The 15,743-nt window shown below is 41.6% G+C and overlaps 1 protein-coding gene across 2 annotated transcripts in view; it reads left to right on the forward strand.

The window, feature by feature from the left end:
- The first annotated feature begins 576 nt into the window (after positions 1-576).
- The window catches only part of hdac4 (histone deacetylase 4), a 115,024-nt gene continuing 99,857 nt past the window's right edge, over positions 577-15,743 (forward strand). For both annotated transcript variants that reach the window (XM_035173924.2, XM_035173925.2), the window contains exons 1-2: positions 577-703; positions 12,921-13,185. In XM_035173924.2, coding sequence (XP_035029815.2) covers positions 13,164-13,185 — 22 coding nt within the window. In that variant the 5' untranslated portion in view covers positions 577-703; positions 12,921-13,163. The remainder of the gene's footprint in view (positions 704-12,920; positions 13,186-15,743) is intronic.

The raw sequence follows: 15,743 nt of genomic DNA on the forward strand, positions 1-15,743 counted from the left end.
AAATGTTTTTAAATTCATAACTTTTATTTATTTTACCATTTTTATTCAACTCTTTTATATACTTTTTAAAATCTCTTTCTAATCTTCTGTTTTGCTTGAATTTGGTTTGAAACTGTGAACAGCACCTTGAATCCACCTCTGTGTATGAAGGATGCTTTAATAAATAGGAAAAAGATTTATTCTTCCACTTCCGCTATATTATTATTATAATTATAACAGTATACAGAGGGGGAAGAATATAAACTATAAATACAGAAGAAGAAGAAGAAGAATAACAGAAGAGCTGATATTCAGTGGAAGTGAAATGTTGAACAGCAGTGAGTTTGTCCGTTTCTCCATCATATCTGATAGAACACTGACATTAGAGGACGATTCTCACCTGTCTACTTAGATGATTATGGGTTACACACACACACACGCACACACACGCACGCACACACGCACGCTGACACCACTGGGTCTCCCCCTCAGCTGTCAGTCATCCCGCCCCGCAGGCCCTCGCAGACCCCGCCCCCCACGGAAACACAGGCGGTTGTGGGACACGTGATTTATTCAGTATGGCGGAGCTGCTGCTGGCTCAATGATTTTTTTTTTTTAAACTCCACCGACGGGTCCTGAAACAAACCCTGAGCCCGCGGATGCTCCTGGAGACTCGGGGGGAGACAAGCAGCCGCGCGCCCCCAAAAGGTGGAGCTCGCTCCAGGTAGTGTTACTTTCTCTTTTCCTCAGACACACACACACACACACCTCGTCACCTGGAGACACACACACACACACAGAGCAGCGAGTCGCACAGACACACGCTCGTAGTTTGGTTTGTGCTCGTGTCCCAAGTCGGACGGACTTTCTCCGTGTGTCGCGTCCCCCCCCCCTCAGCGCGAGGGAAGTGGACGCGTTGCGCAACGTGCGGACGCTGTTTGTTCAGCACGAGGAAAGAAAACGAGTTTTTAATGTTGTTTGAAAGTCTTCAACGTCACCGCGAGCGCAACAGTTTGGACCTGAGGGAAACAGGCTGTCACGTCACGGACGTTTTTCCTCTTTCTGACTTTTCACTTTCCCGTCATCACAAGTTGCTCCGTGGCCCCGGCGCCATTCTGTGTCATGCCGCTCAGCTGCTGGGAACTTGTGTTCTGGTGCGGTGGTGAGGTTTGTCCCCCAGTCCCACTGGTTTGTTTACCAATAAACCGCGTCACACGTTCAGAGGAGCGTCCTCTACCCGGTTTACACACAGAGTGCACCCCCCAGCCCCTTAACTAACCTTAACTATCCAGACTTAATGCCTAACCCTTAACTAATCTTAACTATCCAAACTTAATGCCTAACCCTTAACTAACCTTTACCAGCCAGAATAAATGCCTATCCCTTAACTAACCTTAACCGGTTAGACTTAATGCCTAACTTTAACTAACCTTAACCATCCAGACTGAACACCTCACCCTTACCTTAACCATCCCAGCTACATGCCTCACCCTTACCTTAACCATCCACACTACATGTCTAACCTTAACCATCCAGACTAAATGCCTAACCCTAACCTAATTCTAACCCTAACCCCCAAAACCAAGTCTTAACCCTTAAAACACAGATTAAAAGTGGGTCAGAAAGTGAGGACCGGCCAAAATGTCCTCACTCTGTAGTTTATAGGCTCACAATGGTCCTCACAAAGATATCTGTACAACTACAGACACACACACACTTGACTTTCTATAGCTATGAGGACACTGACATGACAACATGATGGTATTGGCCCTCAAATCTATAGAAAGTCAAGCGCACACACACACACACACACACACACACACACACACTGCTGAGACGGAGACAGAGAGGTGTGTTTGTGTGATGGAGGTTTGTGCTGAGGTGGAACCGCCGCTGCCGCAGCTTTGGGTGTAAACTTTTGTCTTCAAGAAGTGTAAACACAGGAGAGCAGCAGCAGCAGCAGCAGCAGGAGGAGGAGGAGGAGGAGGAGGAGCAGGGCTGTGCCCCGGCTCTGCTCACACTCCTCTACAGCCCTCCTGCCGCAGCGGAAACTATTCCCTCAGCATTACAAGCTCCTGAGGACTGTGGGTGCACGCTTGTAAAACTACCAGGCCCCACAGAAGCGAGGAGGTCACAGCAGCCCTAAAGAAACACAAAACAACACAGCTTCTCTTAAGGGATGACACATGCTGAGAGCTCAGCCCTGATTGGAGCACGTACTGTTGTTTCTGACATGTTTTCTCTTCACTGGAGCCTCCTCTTGAGCGGACAGGCACTGAACTTCAGATAATGTCTGGAGATTGTCCGGATGGGCTGTGTGTGAGAACGCAGATGTCTGAGTCAGTGGCTCCTGACATTTTCCCGATGTTATTAACAGGTCTGAACTGGGACCAATGAGGCGCGGAGATATTTTTAATAAGCACTAATGGATTACAGGGAGAATTTCTCCGACTGAGAAAACCTTTTTGTTAAACCTCTGCAGTAAATTAAAGTTAACAGCCTCACATTTGAAGTTTGTTTGTGTGTGTGTGTGTGTGTGTGTGTGTACATTTGTGGGGCTAGAGTGCCTACTAATTATATCTTGTGGGATTTTGATGTACAAACATAATAGAAAACAGTAGATGGATGCCTGTGATGTCTAAAGCCAGTTTCAGACAGACAAGTAGAAAAACATTTTCGAGACTCCTTAAATTAAATACTTGTCTGTGTTGTTTGACTTCATAGTCCAACAGACTCGTACTTTGTCTTTGTTCAAGAAATTCCCATTAATTGTAAGGTTTTACGATCGTACTTTTATGGCAGAGCGATTGACAATCATTTGTAATGTTACTGCGGTAACTGTAATGTTATGATATTTCTACCGATTAGCTGTTTCATTCCATTTTAAAGTAATCAATATGTAGTAATCTGATTACTTTTAGCCCTAGGACTTTAATTGTTATAGAGTTTGAAGAGAATTGTTTCCTTTCCCTGCTCTGCAGCGTTTAAGTGTCGCACACAGTTAAACCAGTGCTGCTTCCATTATCTTTTACCACTTTATAGTGTCTTACTAATAAAATTATTTTACTCCTCGTTTTACTTTCAGACCTCCATCTACCATCAGTGATTAATTCTGCTTCAGATAAATTATAAAGCTTAAATCTGTAACTTTTTTAATATAGTTCCATAACTTTGGATGGCATAAACTTTGACATTGACATTGTTATAAAGAAATGTTGAGCAGCTTCCCACAGTAATGACACTGGATAACACCACAGATGTCAAGTCGAACTATGGTTAATGTGTTGGCTTTAACATATCCACCTCTGTTGCAATCGGTGGCACATGAAATGCGATTTTTTTTTTTAAGAGCATCATGATGTCAGACATAATTTGAAAGTTACTGAAAGCAAAATGTTATTATCTGGAATTGTTTCTCTTGTTTGACAGCACAGATCATTTGTTATATCACAAACACTGGAATCAATTACTAAAGACTGAATTCAGATTGAGCCTAACTGCTGTTATAAATCAGTGAGCAACGTTTTAAAGCCTCCCTTTCCTGAGTGTTTGACACACTGATGAGAGATTTTATGTTCATTACTTGAGCTGTGGGCAACTGTGGAGAATCACATCAAGATATCTTCTGTTTAACTATCATGTCTTAATTAATAAATGTTCTCCCCGCAAAATAAAAATGTAATCTATAACAAATTTGGTAGAACGCACCTCCCAACCATGTAATTTTGAAAAGTTAAGTACACGTTAACTTATTAACACGGATATAATTGTTATTGGTTCTACACATTAACTTATTAACATGGATATAATTGTTATTGGTTCGAACACACTTGTAGCATAGGTCAGATGTTTAGTGTCAATATAACTTTTACACCCGAGAGATAAACTGTTATTTAGAAAGTCTTGCCCTTAGTAAGAGCACAGTTTAAACTTTTATGTCTTTTTATAATAAGTTTTGACACTAGTTCTTCAGGACAACCTCAAGAGAACTTCACTACTCATACCATTACGTGTTTATGTGAGTCTTGAATCTTAATAAGGATTTGCTGACATGTCCTTTATCTTCATATTATTTTTTTTCTCCTTCATTTTGTAATCAAACCGATGCTTCCTGAATCCAGTCCAGCCCATTAAACTGCTGAACTCATTGGCCAACTTGCATATCACTATCTTACCAAAGTTTGGGAGCACTTAATTCTTGTTCTTTACTTGTCCCAAAGTGAGCCTCTTGTAATCTCATTAATAAGCTCATTTAGCTCAGTCCCATTGTGCTTTGTCAGGGCTCGGGCCCTGACTTTCCAACTTCCTCCCATCATTCAGCACCAGCTGGCACTGGGAAAGCTTGCTTGTTTGTGGACATTTTGTGGATGTTGTCACGCTAATGGATACTAATGGGGTTTATTAATGCCACTGTTGTGCTCGGGGACAAATAAGGTGACAGGACCCAGTAATGCACAGACACGTTCACCCAGCGGGAATTTGTAAACTGCTTGGCAGGGTCTTCCCTTCAGCCCAGAGCCATCCAGCGTATTATTGTGTCCTTGTCCTCATCCTCTGTTCATTTATTTGTCTGTGTCCCCATTACACGCAATGCTTGATAAGCCGCTAATGCAGATTGAATGAAACTTTGTAGAGTATCTGTCGTTTCACCACAGCCTTTTTGCAAATAGTTCTTTTTATTCTCATTCATCTTTAAAAAAATCTGTTGACATGGACCAATGCCAGTTTGAATTTTATTTTTTAAATGTTTGGAAATTAATTAGCATAAATCGACAATCACTGCAATTACTTAGCTTTTTCTCATTAGGCTTACCGCTGTGCAATTTGGATATTGGCCACGGGGCCAGAGAAGCAGTAAAAGTAGATAAGAGGAAGATTCAGAGAAGTAAAAAGGGACACAGAGTTTTTAATGGGCAACTATACTGAAGCTCTCAGCCTCGACTGATGTGATTTTAGGCTTGATGAATCCTTGTGTTGATCCTTGTGGTCGCCCAATGAGTTCATGGCTGCGAATCAATATCCCCGATTCAGCCCTGTATGCCCTGACGTGCCTCACAACTTCAATAATAAACCCGTTTTAGCTCCTTTTGTGCCTCGCTGGGACCTTGTCCTGACTTTGAACCCATCATGCCTCCCCAAACTCAGAGACTAGAAAGTGGTAGGCTGTACGGGAAAGCATACTTGTTTGTGTTGTGTTGTTGTGGATGTTATGCTAATGGTTACTAATTAAATCTATTAATGGCACTGCAGTGCTGGGCACCAGCACGGAGATATGAGCCTGCCGTGCATGGACACACTCAGTCAGTCCTCATCACTGATTATATCACAAATACCACATCAAAGATTGGATCCTAAAGCTGCTTTGGTTTGGCTGTTGTCTTTTTTTCCCAGGTTGCAAAGGCAACAATCTTACAACTTCTGAAACTCTATATAATGACCTTGCTCTCAAACCTCAGTATTCTTGTTCCTGACTTCCAAGGAGCTGTCATCGCAGACCAGCTTGAAAGAGGAAGAGATAAGGCAACAATCATAAATCCATTTATATATCTCTCAGACAAATTTTCCCATTAGGACTTGACATGGCAGTTGCCATTGTTGCTAATTTATCTAGTCATACGACTATTATGTGGCAGATTTGATTCCCTCAACTGTTCACAGCACTGGATACAAAGCCATGTGGCTAAAGCTACTGCAACATATAATTGTAGAGGAAATTAACATGTATTTTATCATCCCTGTGAGAGGAACTAAGTGGTCTAGGTCAAAGTTGAAAGAATTTGAACTCTGGTTCAGAATTTTTCTTGAGCAGTTCAGTGTGAAGTCATAGTGTTACTTCAAGTCGGGCGTCAGTGCCTCCTCCGTAAAAAAAATGGGTTTGCTCAGGTCTGATGTCATGTGAAAGCCACTTCACACATTGGCTTGCCCTGTAGTAGTCCTGTGTAGCAAGGCTCCACACCAACCTTTTACATTGGTTGCACTGGTGCGCCTAACGTTTTCATTTACGTGCAACAGCATATAACCCCAACCCCAAATTTGTCTTTGCATCGATTCTAAAGAACTGGGTATCTGCACTGATTTCCCAAATTGATTCAATAATGATTAACAAGGTCTCGATTCGATTTAGTATCGATGCAGTTCAGGATATTTCATTTTACTATACTATTTTAAAAACAGTAGGCAGCAAGTTCAAGGGGGGGAGAACACTACCTGACATAGGAGCCCCATTTCTCATTTAGAAAACAACTTTTAACTTTAGAAAAGTACTTTCTTTCTCAGTGCAGCATAGAACATTGCTTATGGGTAAGATGGATGATTAACAAAGTAGATGGCTGATGCTGAGAGAAAGCTGGAACAATATATGAGTCAAAGAGTGAGAGTCAACTGAAAGAATAATAAAGAAAAGGAAGTTGAATGGGCTTCTGTTATCAACAGGACTCTGCACTGTGGAAATATGCAACTTCCTACTTTTTACTTGACTCAGTAGCTGGTCTTTTGTTGGCAGTATGAAAACATGATTGCTCATTAAAGCTAGGAAGAGCAGGCTACACTTTGAAAATATGCCACCGATACATCCCACTCTCTCACATCGGCCCTCTTATCAAAGCTACCCCCATATGAACGTGTCAAATCTTCAAATATGGAATTGGAGTGGCTCGCAGATACGTGGCCTCCTCATACTAGATTTATAGGAGACTAAATATCTAGACTATTCAGCAACAACTACAGCTACGTACGCAAAAAAATATTTAGATTTATAAAACCTGATGTCAATTTTCCCTTTTATAACTCACAGTCCACCTCAAAGTCCACCTCAAAGTCCGCCCTCTACACGCCCACATTCAACCATAATCAGTCAATGCAAAGCACCTCCATGTATACAAAATGAACCTGCTGACCAATAGGTTTCTATGGTGAATCGTGGCATCAAGCGATGAGAAGAAGAAGAGCAACTCTCTGACACTGCCATCGAGCTGTTTGTGAGTGAGGTGGAGGTGAATGAAAGACAGATTGTTTACCCGACATTAGATGAAGCCAAGAGGCGTCAATTGCACAACGCTAAGGGGTTTGAAGCTCAAATCTCCCCACATCACATTTATGTTGCAACATAATAACTCGGTCCAAGTGCTTCATTATGGTGTGCCATGATATCCGATGCCACACAGTTTAATCCCCATTCCCACATCTCTCTGCAAGTTTCACAGGAATGCTCACTCACACATTCAAAGGAAACATGGCACTCTCCAATATTTCTATGCATAGCCCACAAATGCACTCTTGCGTTTAGGCAATCTGGATTCGAAGAAGCCACGGACGTCAGTCTTAGTTGAGCTCTAAGTTTATTTCCATGACATTCAGGCATGAGATAAACAAAACTGTACTGAGCCATTCAACAGAAGAAGTAGGAAGTTATTGGGAGGACATTGTAGTTTTCATGCTGAGGTGTGTGCGGAAGGTCGCGCATGAATTGAATGCTGTGGCTTTGCTATATCATGACTCTGTGTGCACGTAGGTGATACATTTCAGAATGACCGTAACCTTTACACATGACGTGCAGGAAGTGGGTTTCCATGCATGTTGTTTGTGTGTCCTTCAAGCCTTCTCAATTGTGTACTTCTACAGTGCTTCACTAAGAAGTGTGTTGCAGTGTTGGAAAATAAATACTGTTTGGAAGTGACTAAACATAATCTTTTCACATTTTGATATATAAGCCTGGTTATACTATCATTTAGAAACGACATATTCAGCTTTAAGTGTTCAGTGATTTATACCAAAGATTCAAAATGCTAAATGCATTAAAACGTACCTTGAGTGACTCATTCTGAAGAATTTGTACAGAATATCTTTTCTTGATTTACTTTTGTGCACAACTCAACAGGTCTCAAGCAATGTTTTTCATGCCCGTCCTCTCGTCGTCATGTTAAAAGCTTACTCCATCTGCATTTGACTATGAAATATTCAGTTCACTCAGTCAGAGAAAGGTTTTATTTACATAAAAATACAGCTCAGCAGAACAATTACTGTTTCGCGTCTCGGCTCTGACATCATCACTCCCTGCGGAGAGCTACAGAGGGGGAGCTACGGGGGATTAGGGAGTGATGGTGGCAGATATATCGTCTCCCCAGAGAACACAGTCACAGCCTACAGGTGGAGGCTGATTAAAGCTCAGCAGGCAGCAGCAGCTGCTGTAGCTGTGGACATTCACTTGCATAACAATGCACCAGTGGCAGAGTGGTGCATGTTATGTATATTCGTAGCAGGGCAACTTTAATTGACTTCCTCAACTGTTTTGTAGGCACAGCTGTCGTGAAAATATTAATTCCACATTGGCATAGCTGTGAAATCTGCACGGTTTTAAATTTGTTCACCTGTTCAAGTAAGCGGACGTCTGTAGGAAATACTTTAAACCCCTGCATGATTTATGAGCAGGTGGATCGTACGGATCTACTGCAGATTTAAAAACACATCTGTCTATACAGAGACTCTGTGTCAAATGCTCAAGGCACTTTGTCAAAAATTAAGGATGAGAAGTGATGACGCACATGAGTTGAAGTATGACCACCATCTAACCTATGTGAATATGTCTGGATCTTCTGCTCAGTATTCAGTATTATTTTCTCACAGCACAGGTCATTGCATACTGTAAATGGAGGGGCACTCAGAGAGCGAAAAGACCTCAGCCAAGGCCAGTGTCAAATAATAAACAGTTGAGTAAGGTTTGAGAAATGTGAAGCACTCAGGAAGGTAAATAGCATCTAAAAAGCCTTTTATATAACTTGACTAAACAGTCACTGTGACAATTCGAACCATGATGTTCAATGTGGACATTGAACATCATTTGTTTGCATTTGTTGCTCTGCATTTTCCTGCTGTCTTCTCACATGGCCATTTTACTTTGGGGGTGGAAAAGTTCTGAAACATGTCCAGAGAAACTGACTCATACATTTGCATTTTCATATACAGCACCTTTCATAACATTTTAAGAAAAAAATCTGGACTTGAGTGCATGCCTGAAAGTTGCATCCCAAAACTGAAGAGTGCCAGGGACACAGCCCTTCACCATGTTTGGTGCAAATTACCTTTTTTGTCTAATCCTACAGACACAGGTGAAAACAATACTTGGTGGAGGTACTGACTGATATCTTATTATCACAGAAAAGAGGAATATTTATGTCCTATCCATTATGAGTGTGGTTTTTGGCTGCTACCTGGTCATACTCTATATACAACTGACCCCAGCCTGTCATAGATGTGTAGCAACAGGAAAAATGATCCCTCTGTGCCACTTGATGCTCCTCGTCTTTTCATCCTGTCCCTGTTCAGCCAACTAATGTGATGGCTTGCCGTCATAGCTGGTCTGGTTCCCTTGCAAACAAGCCACAGAGAGGATTGTATTACTTCAGGTCGTTTTGTGCCAGACACTTTCACATGTGTCACATTGACGTCACGTAAACAGATCGTGCATCTTCCCTGAAGAACTATATCACACACTTTTTACATCATCACAATCTCATTTGAGATCTTTCTTTACAACTTTGAAATGTACTTTTGAGAATATTTAGTCTCAAACCAGAATGTGTCATCATTGTCTTTAAATCCCATGTTGTCAGCTCTGAATGACAACTGGTTTAATCCTATGATAGAGATATGTGATATAATTTGGTTATCTAGAAGGCAATCATGTTATTTTGTCCCTGTTGGGAGTGTAATTCTCATAAAATGTTATTGGGTCGGAGTATTATTCATCTAGATCAGTCCAGATATAAAATCATCAGATAACCCTCAGTCTCCTTCTTTTAAAGGAGGATGGGTTGAACCCAGTCAGACCCTTAATGACTATTATGACAGTCTGTCCTTGTTTTGCAGTGAGATCTAATGCCTTTCCTTTGGGGTTTCCATGTTCCTAGATGAATGTTTTTTTTTCTTTTTCTATGTTAATACCTCAACTATTTTAGCCAATAACAAAGAAAAAATCTGGAACATGTCAATCAGTCGAATAGTAGTGGTGCCACTAATCCCACTCGCCATCTGAATAATTCATAGTCAATTAGGGCCGAGAGGATGAAGCCGTCTTCATGGAGTAAGTGCATTTTCAATGATTCATTTCATGAGCTATGCAAGGGGTCTCTTAATTGTTGTTTACTGCTCACTATCCGACCACATGTTATTTTTATGCCATCGTGATTACTCCCGGCAGCGCTCAGAGTGCTTGGGAAATGAAGTCCATTAAGGGGTCCTGAGAGCTGTTTTTCCTGTCAAGTGCCACGCAACGTTTCCAGATTCAAACCTCGCTGCACGGGAACAATAAATCTTATCCAATCTCGAGTGTCAGTCTGTGGAAATGAGACACGCTAAGAGACGCAGGTGGTTCTGTTTTATGGTTCTACAATGCAGCAGAAATACCTGTAGTGTTGTACATGGATTCCTTTTTAATAGGATCCCTGGAGGACAGTTTAGATTTTAGAGAAGAAGAAATCATGGATGAGACGTTAAGAGCTGACAGCAGACCAGTGCCAAGAAGTGATAGCGTCAGAAAAGGAGTAGTTTTGTCTTCTCTTTGAACTGCACTAGTTTTTTTTTGTGGCAGAGCGAGTGAGAGGACTCTCGTGCCTGAGGTCACTGCTGACACAGGATGACGAGCTGTAAAAGCATCCTCTGAATTCTTGTGTGACAGACGACTACTTTGACAAGAATAGAGAATAGCGTCACTACTCTCTGGCCTTTTTTTTTTCTGGCACCTCATTCCTAAGCAAATCCCATCAACCTCCCCCACACAGATAATCCCTCCTGTCTGTCAAAGTATCATCTGATGATTTAACACTCGCTCACGTCAGACATTCACGCAGGAATCTAAACGTCGCCTCTGGTTATTTTGCCTCTGGCCTGAAGGATGCTGTCAGCTTCTGCACTAGAATTCAAACAGAGGTTATAAGAGATGCTCAGGAATTACATTGCCCACAACAACACACTGATGCTTGCGACATTTTTTTTGAGCTTTCTAAACTATTAAATATCTGATTATACCTCCAATATAATGCCTCATATTTCTGCACATTCCAAACCAATTATTAAGCTGGGCCACCATTTAAATTTGTCACTCACTTAAGGGACTGTTTTTCCTCCACAATAATTCCTGATAAGTGAAGTAAGACCTCGCAGAATCCTGGCGGTGATGCATTTCCATGAGGTTTTATTTGGCCATGCAGAGCTTGCACCCTCTTTCCACTGAACTCATTCATTTGACGGTAATTCAGTTCAACAGCTTTAAAGTAACGGTGACAGCAAGAGTGTGTGTGTGTGTGTGTGTGTGTGTGTGTGTGTGTGTGTGTGTGTGTGTGTGTGTGTGTGTGTGTGTGTGTGTGTGTGTGTGTGTGTGTGTGTGTGTGTGTGTGTGTGTGTGTGTGTGTGTGTGTGTGTATTTGTTCGAGTTGGAGAGGAGGAGACCACTTTATTGCAGCTTCTGTGGTATTTCTAGTGAGTGATTGCAGCTCTCATTGTCACTTGTGTGCATTCAGCTATGTTGACACCTGTTAGACGGGACGGAGGTTAAGTTTTAGTTAGTGCAGGTTAGGGTTGAATCGTCAGTCTTCCCTGTGTGTGTGTTTTTGTTAACATTGCACATTAGACAGCATGAGGAGTTTGCTTCCTCTTCCTCCTCTGCTATTGACGCAGGTATATCTAAGCCCTCAGGAGGCCTCTGCTTTCATTTCATTGTAGGTTCTACTCCAGGAGAGAACATTTTATTAAGACATTGACTTTCCACAGCTGACCGTACTTGATGTGAAAGTAAAAACACAGTAATGTCAGAAGTAGCTGGAACTGTTGCAAAGTCACTGTCTATTAATTGTGTTTATTAAAAGTGATTTTTAAAAAAAATGGTATATTTTAGGATATGTGTTTGTTAGGGTTAGGGTTTTGGACCAAATTCAAAAGCTTATGTCAGATGGGTGTGGTAACACTACTGACGGTGAGTTGCGGATGATTTCAGTAAACACAAATGGTTCAAATGAAACCATAATCCTTTGATAACAACCAGATGTGATACAACTTTTACTTGGAGGAAGCCAGTTGCTGTTTTTCATCACCCCCTCTTTACTCTTGTCCAAAATAAACCAAATGATTTTTATTAATAACGACTTTGATACTTTTTATGACTTTCAACATGTTTTCTACACTCATAAAAGATGTCAAACGTCAAATAAGAGCGAAAACATTTATTCCCAAGGAGTTGATTTAATTTCATTTCTGCTCTATAACAACAGCAACAAGCTGGGTTTCTTTCGCTGTTGTTGTTGGCTGTGACTTCTCTCCTCCGTGGTTGCTAAGCTCACCTTGGCAGCCACAATCTGTCTCACCGGTGACCATGCATACACAACACTTACCTCACACAGCAACTTCCTGAACATCATTAAAAAGCATATTTTAGGTAAAAAGGACAAGTGTGCATATGTATTTAGGATCATAGAGAGAAAGAAAATGACCACGAAAGACAGTTGTGTGTGTGTGATGACCTGCAGGTCTTTGTTCTCTCCTGGCCTCTGACAGGACCACACAGAGGAGCCTTAGCTTCTGTAACTACAATAGAGAGATACAAATCTTAAGGCAGTCTTAAAGGCATCGCACCTGACTTGTGAATTTTTGGAAAACAGCTTTAGGCACTTTCACACCTACCTTGTTTGATCTGGATCATCTGACTTCAGTTAAGTCCGAACTAAAATAACTGGCTTGAAAAGTGCCTTGGACGACCATGGTCTGGACCACCGGACCAAAAGAGGTGGTCAGAATCCAGACCAAACTGACCCATGGTTAAACCATAGACCACTGTCCAGGCTCTTAGGTGTGAAAACACCCTTTTAGATTTTACAGCGTTAATAGAAACATTGTTTTCCATCTGGAATGCCCCATATGTTTGAAAATTCTGTGTTTGCATCTTATTCTCACAGCTTGACTGTTTGGTTGAAAGAATCCTGCCACAACACACCACTCAAGGTCTCCACCTGTGGCCGTGTGCCATGAAGCCCTGAGAAACAACAGCGCTGCGTTCCTCCTCGACTTGGCAGCACCAAGCGGCAGCACCAACGTGGTGGGAATCACAGGATGGCCTCTACAGCCACCGCGGTGGTGCACTGACACTGCTCCCCTCCCCTCCCCTGACAGGTCTGCCTGCACCACCAGCAACCATAACAATGAGCTCTCACAGTCAACCAGGTGAGATGTCAAAAATTTTAAATACAGTATTTCACAAGAGGAAATATTATGTTTTTGTCTGTGCATGTGTTGTCGCTTTGACTCCGGAAAGAATCGTCTGATGTTGGAATGAAAATAGCATTTTGCTTTAGGGATTAGGATCATGATGATGTCAAAGGAATTTGCACAACAAGTGTATATTGTTTGATGCAGATCAGGTTTTAAAATGACCCTGTGCTCTGTCTATTGTGTATCCCAGCGTATTCTGTTATGCTGTGTGTTTTATGAATGGAAATGGTTTGAAAACCACACTGTTACTAAACAAAGAAGCACCTTCTCTGGCTTATTTTAGCATGCAGTGGTTTTTAGTGATCTGGTAAATATAGTGTAATACTCTGATGATCAGCAGTTTCATTGTTAGTACAATATATGCGTGTGTCTTTTTGTCAGTATGGCTTAAAACCTAGTTTACATCCTTTTTTCTTTAATCACCGGGTGAGTTAGGGCGTAAAGCTTTTACCAAGTCTCTAAGCCAAAGTTACAACAAATCTTTTATTTACAAAGATAAGTAATGTTGAAAAAGTACAAGTGTAGCCTACTCTCCATTTTGATTATGTAATAATTTGATTACACTTTGGAGAACAGACCAAACCTGCTGTTTTAATTTAGCATTTTCTACGAGGGCTCTTCAATCTTCCAAGGGCTGATTGAATTTGGTGAAGTCAGTTGGCAAAACCTTTAACTCCAGCATGTTGCATTGTTTTAACAGCACTTACACAGTGGTATCTGGGAGGGGGGCACATGTTTGTCTGAGTGTATTTTTTTTTTATGGTCGGTTTAATTGCTTTGCACTCGTGTCCCAAGAAATACAAAAAAATGTAAATTTACCCAAGCAGAGCAGGTTGTTTTCACTCGTGTCTGTTTGTTGGTACAAGGAGAGATTGAATACGGTGGAGTCAGTTGTCAGGCACCTGAGAGAAACAACGTCAACATGCCCACTCACTTGCTTTTCCAAAAATGTTCCCTGCTTTATTCTCACATAGACTCACTCTATTTTACTCAGGGGGTCTGGCAGGAAATGTTCACGAAAAATCTCTTGAGCAACTTGTAGTACTGACTGATATCTTACATACTCACGTACAGCCCCACCAGAAAATATGCCAATTATCTTTCTTCCAGGATCCACCTTACTTCTCCTGATGTTTTACGTTTTCCTGTGTGTATCATCTCAGTAAAGGTACCAAGATATTTAGGCAGTTGGCTCAAGCTAAACCCCCCCCCTCCCCGCAACCTCCAAAAAGGACAGGCGGTTCAGATAATGGATATTTAGGCATGCATCGTAAAGTGTGATGATTTAATTTTTTTGTCAACACCAATACAGTCTTAACTGCTCACGAAGGATATTTCACTCGCTCTCTCTCTTTGCATGATTAAATACAAACTCTTCGTTATGCTTGACCTCAACCACTGAGAAATACCATGTGACCTGCTCAAAAAACCCTCTTTCTTTAATCACACCCAATTCTTGGGTCAGATTTGTATTTTTTTCCTGTTTTTTCATCTGCTGACCAAAATGGACAAAAGGCCAATTGTGTCCTTCTTTACCCATCATGCTCTGGCTGTCTTGGTCGTATTTAACGCAGTGATGTCATAGCCATTGATTAGTTGTTGTGGTGCCATTGGTTCCTGTGTGGCACATTGTGGATTGCTGGCAAAATCTCCTTTTGTCTTGAGCTGTGAGTAGAGACACGGTTGAGTTGTGGCCAGGGGGGTTTGCGTCAGAGTGGATGTTTCAGGCTGTTCCGATAGCGCTGGCACAGGCCGAAGGTATCTGTCATTTTCTTTTTACTGAAATTCTTTGTTATGTAAGCTGAACCTTGGAGTGGGTCATATTTTCCTCCTTTTATTTTCCTAAATTCTGATCATTTCCATGCTTCTTCTATTCTCATTTCTCCACAATGTTTATTGTCCTCAGAGTTTCTGAAATAACTTCAATGTGGAGGAGCACAATTTCCCCTTTGTCAGTTTTGAGGAGTGCCTGTCAGGTTTGAGCTTTCACTGACAAAAATACACTTTTCAGGTAATGGAAAATTGGTCCAAACCTGAATCAACCAGGAAGGAGCCTTCACGTTTTAGTTGATGGATATTCCTAATCCCACTTTTGGGTAACATATTTAATCTGTTTTATAACCACATACCCCACACATAACCTTTCAAAACAGTAGGTGAGGGATAGTTCTGTTGAAATTCTGTATTAAGCCAAAACACTTCAGGTTCCAGACTTTTCTCCACCTTGAGGAGCTCCGAAATTAGGAATGACGCTTTCACTTCTCAATTTCACCTCCTTAGCAGTTCATTTTACCCTCGTCGCCCTCCAGTCTGTGCAGTATGGCTGAGCCCTTTTCCATATATGACTGATCATCATTTCCTATTCTTAAACCACCGTTTCAGAGCACTGAAGGGCCCTTTGTCCGACTTGAACTTGGGTGGCAAAGGCTGGCATGTTGACATGCTACTTGGCATTTTGGAACTGGGTTTATGGCCTTGGAGCCAGAGCAAGAACACACACACACACACAC

This window comes from Hippoglossus stenolepis, chromosome 13, assembly GCF_022539355.2.
Source record: "Hippoglossus stenolepis isolate QCI-W04-F060 chromosome 13, HSTE1.2, whole genome shotgun sequence".
In the NCBI taxonomy this organism is placed as follows: domain Eukaryota; kingdom Metazoa; phylum Chordata; class Actinopteri; order Pleuronectiformes; family Pleuronectidae; genus Hippoglossus; species Hippoglossus stenolepis.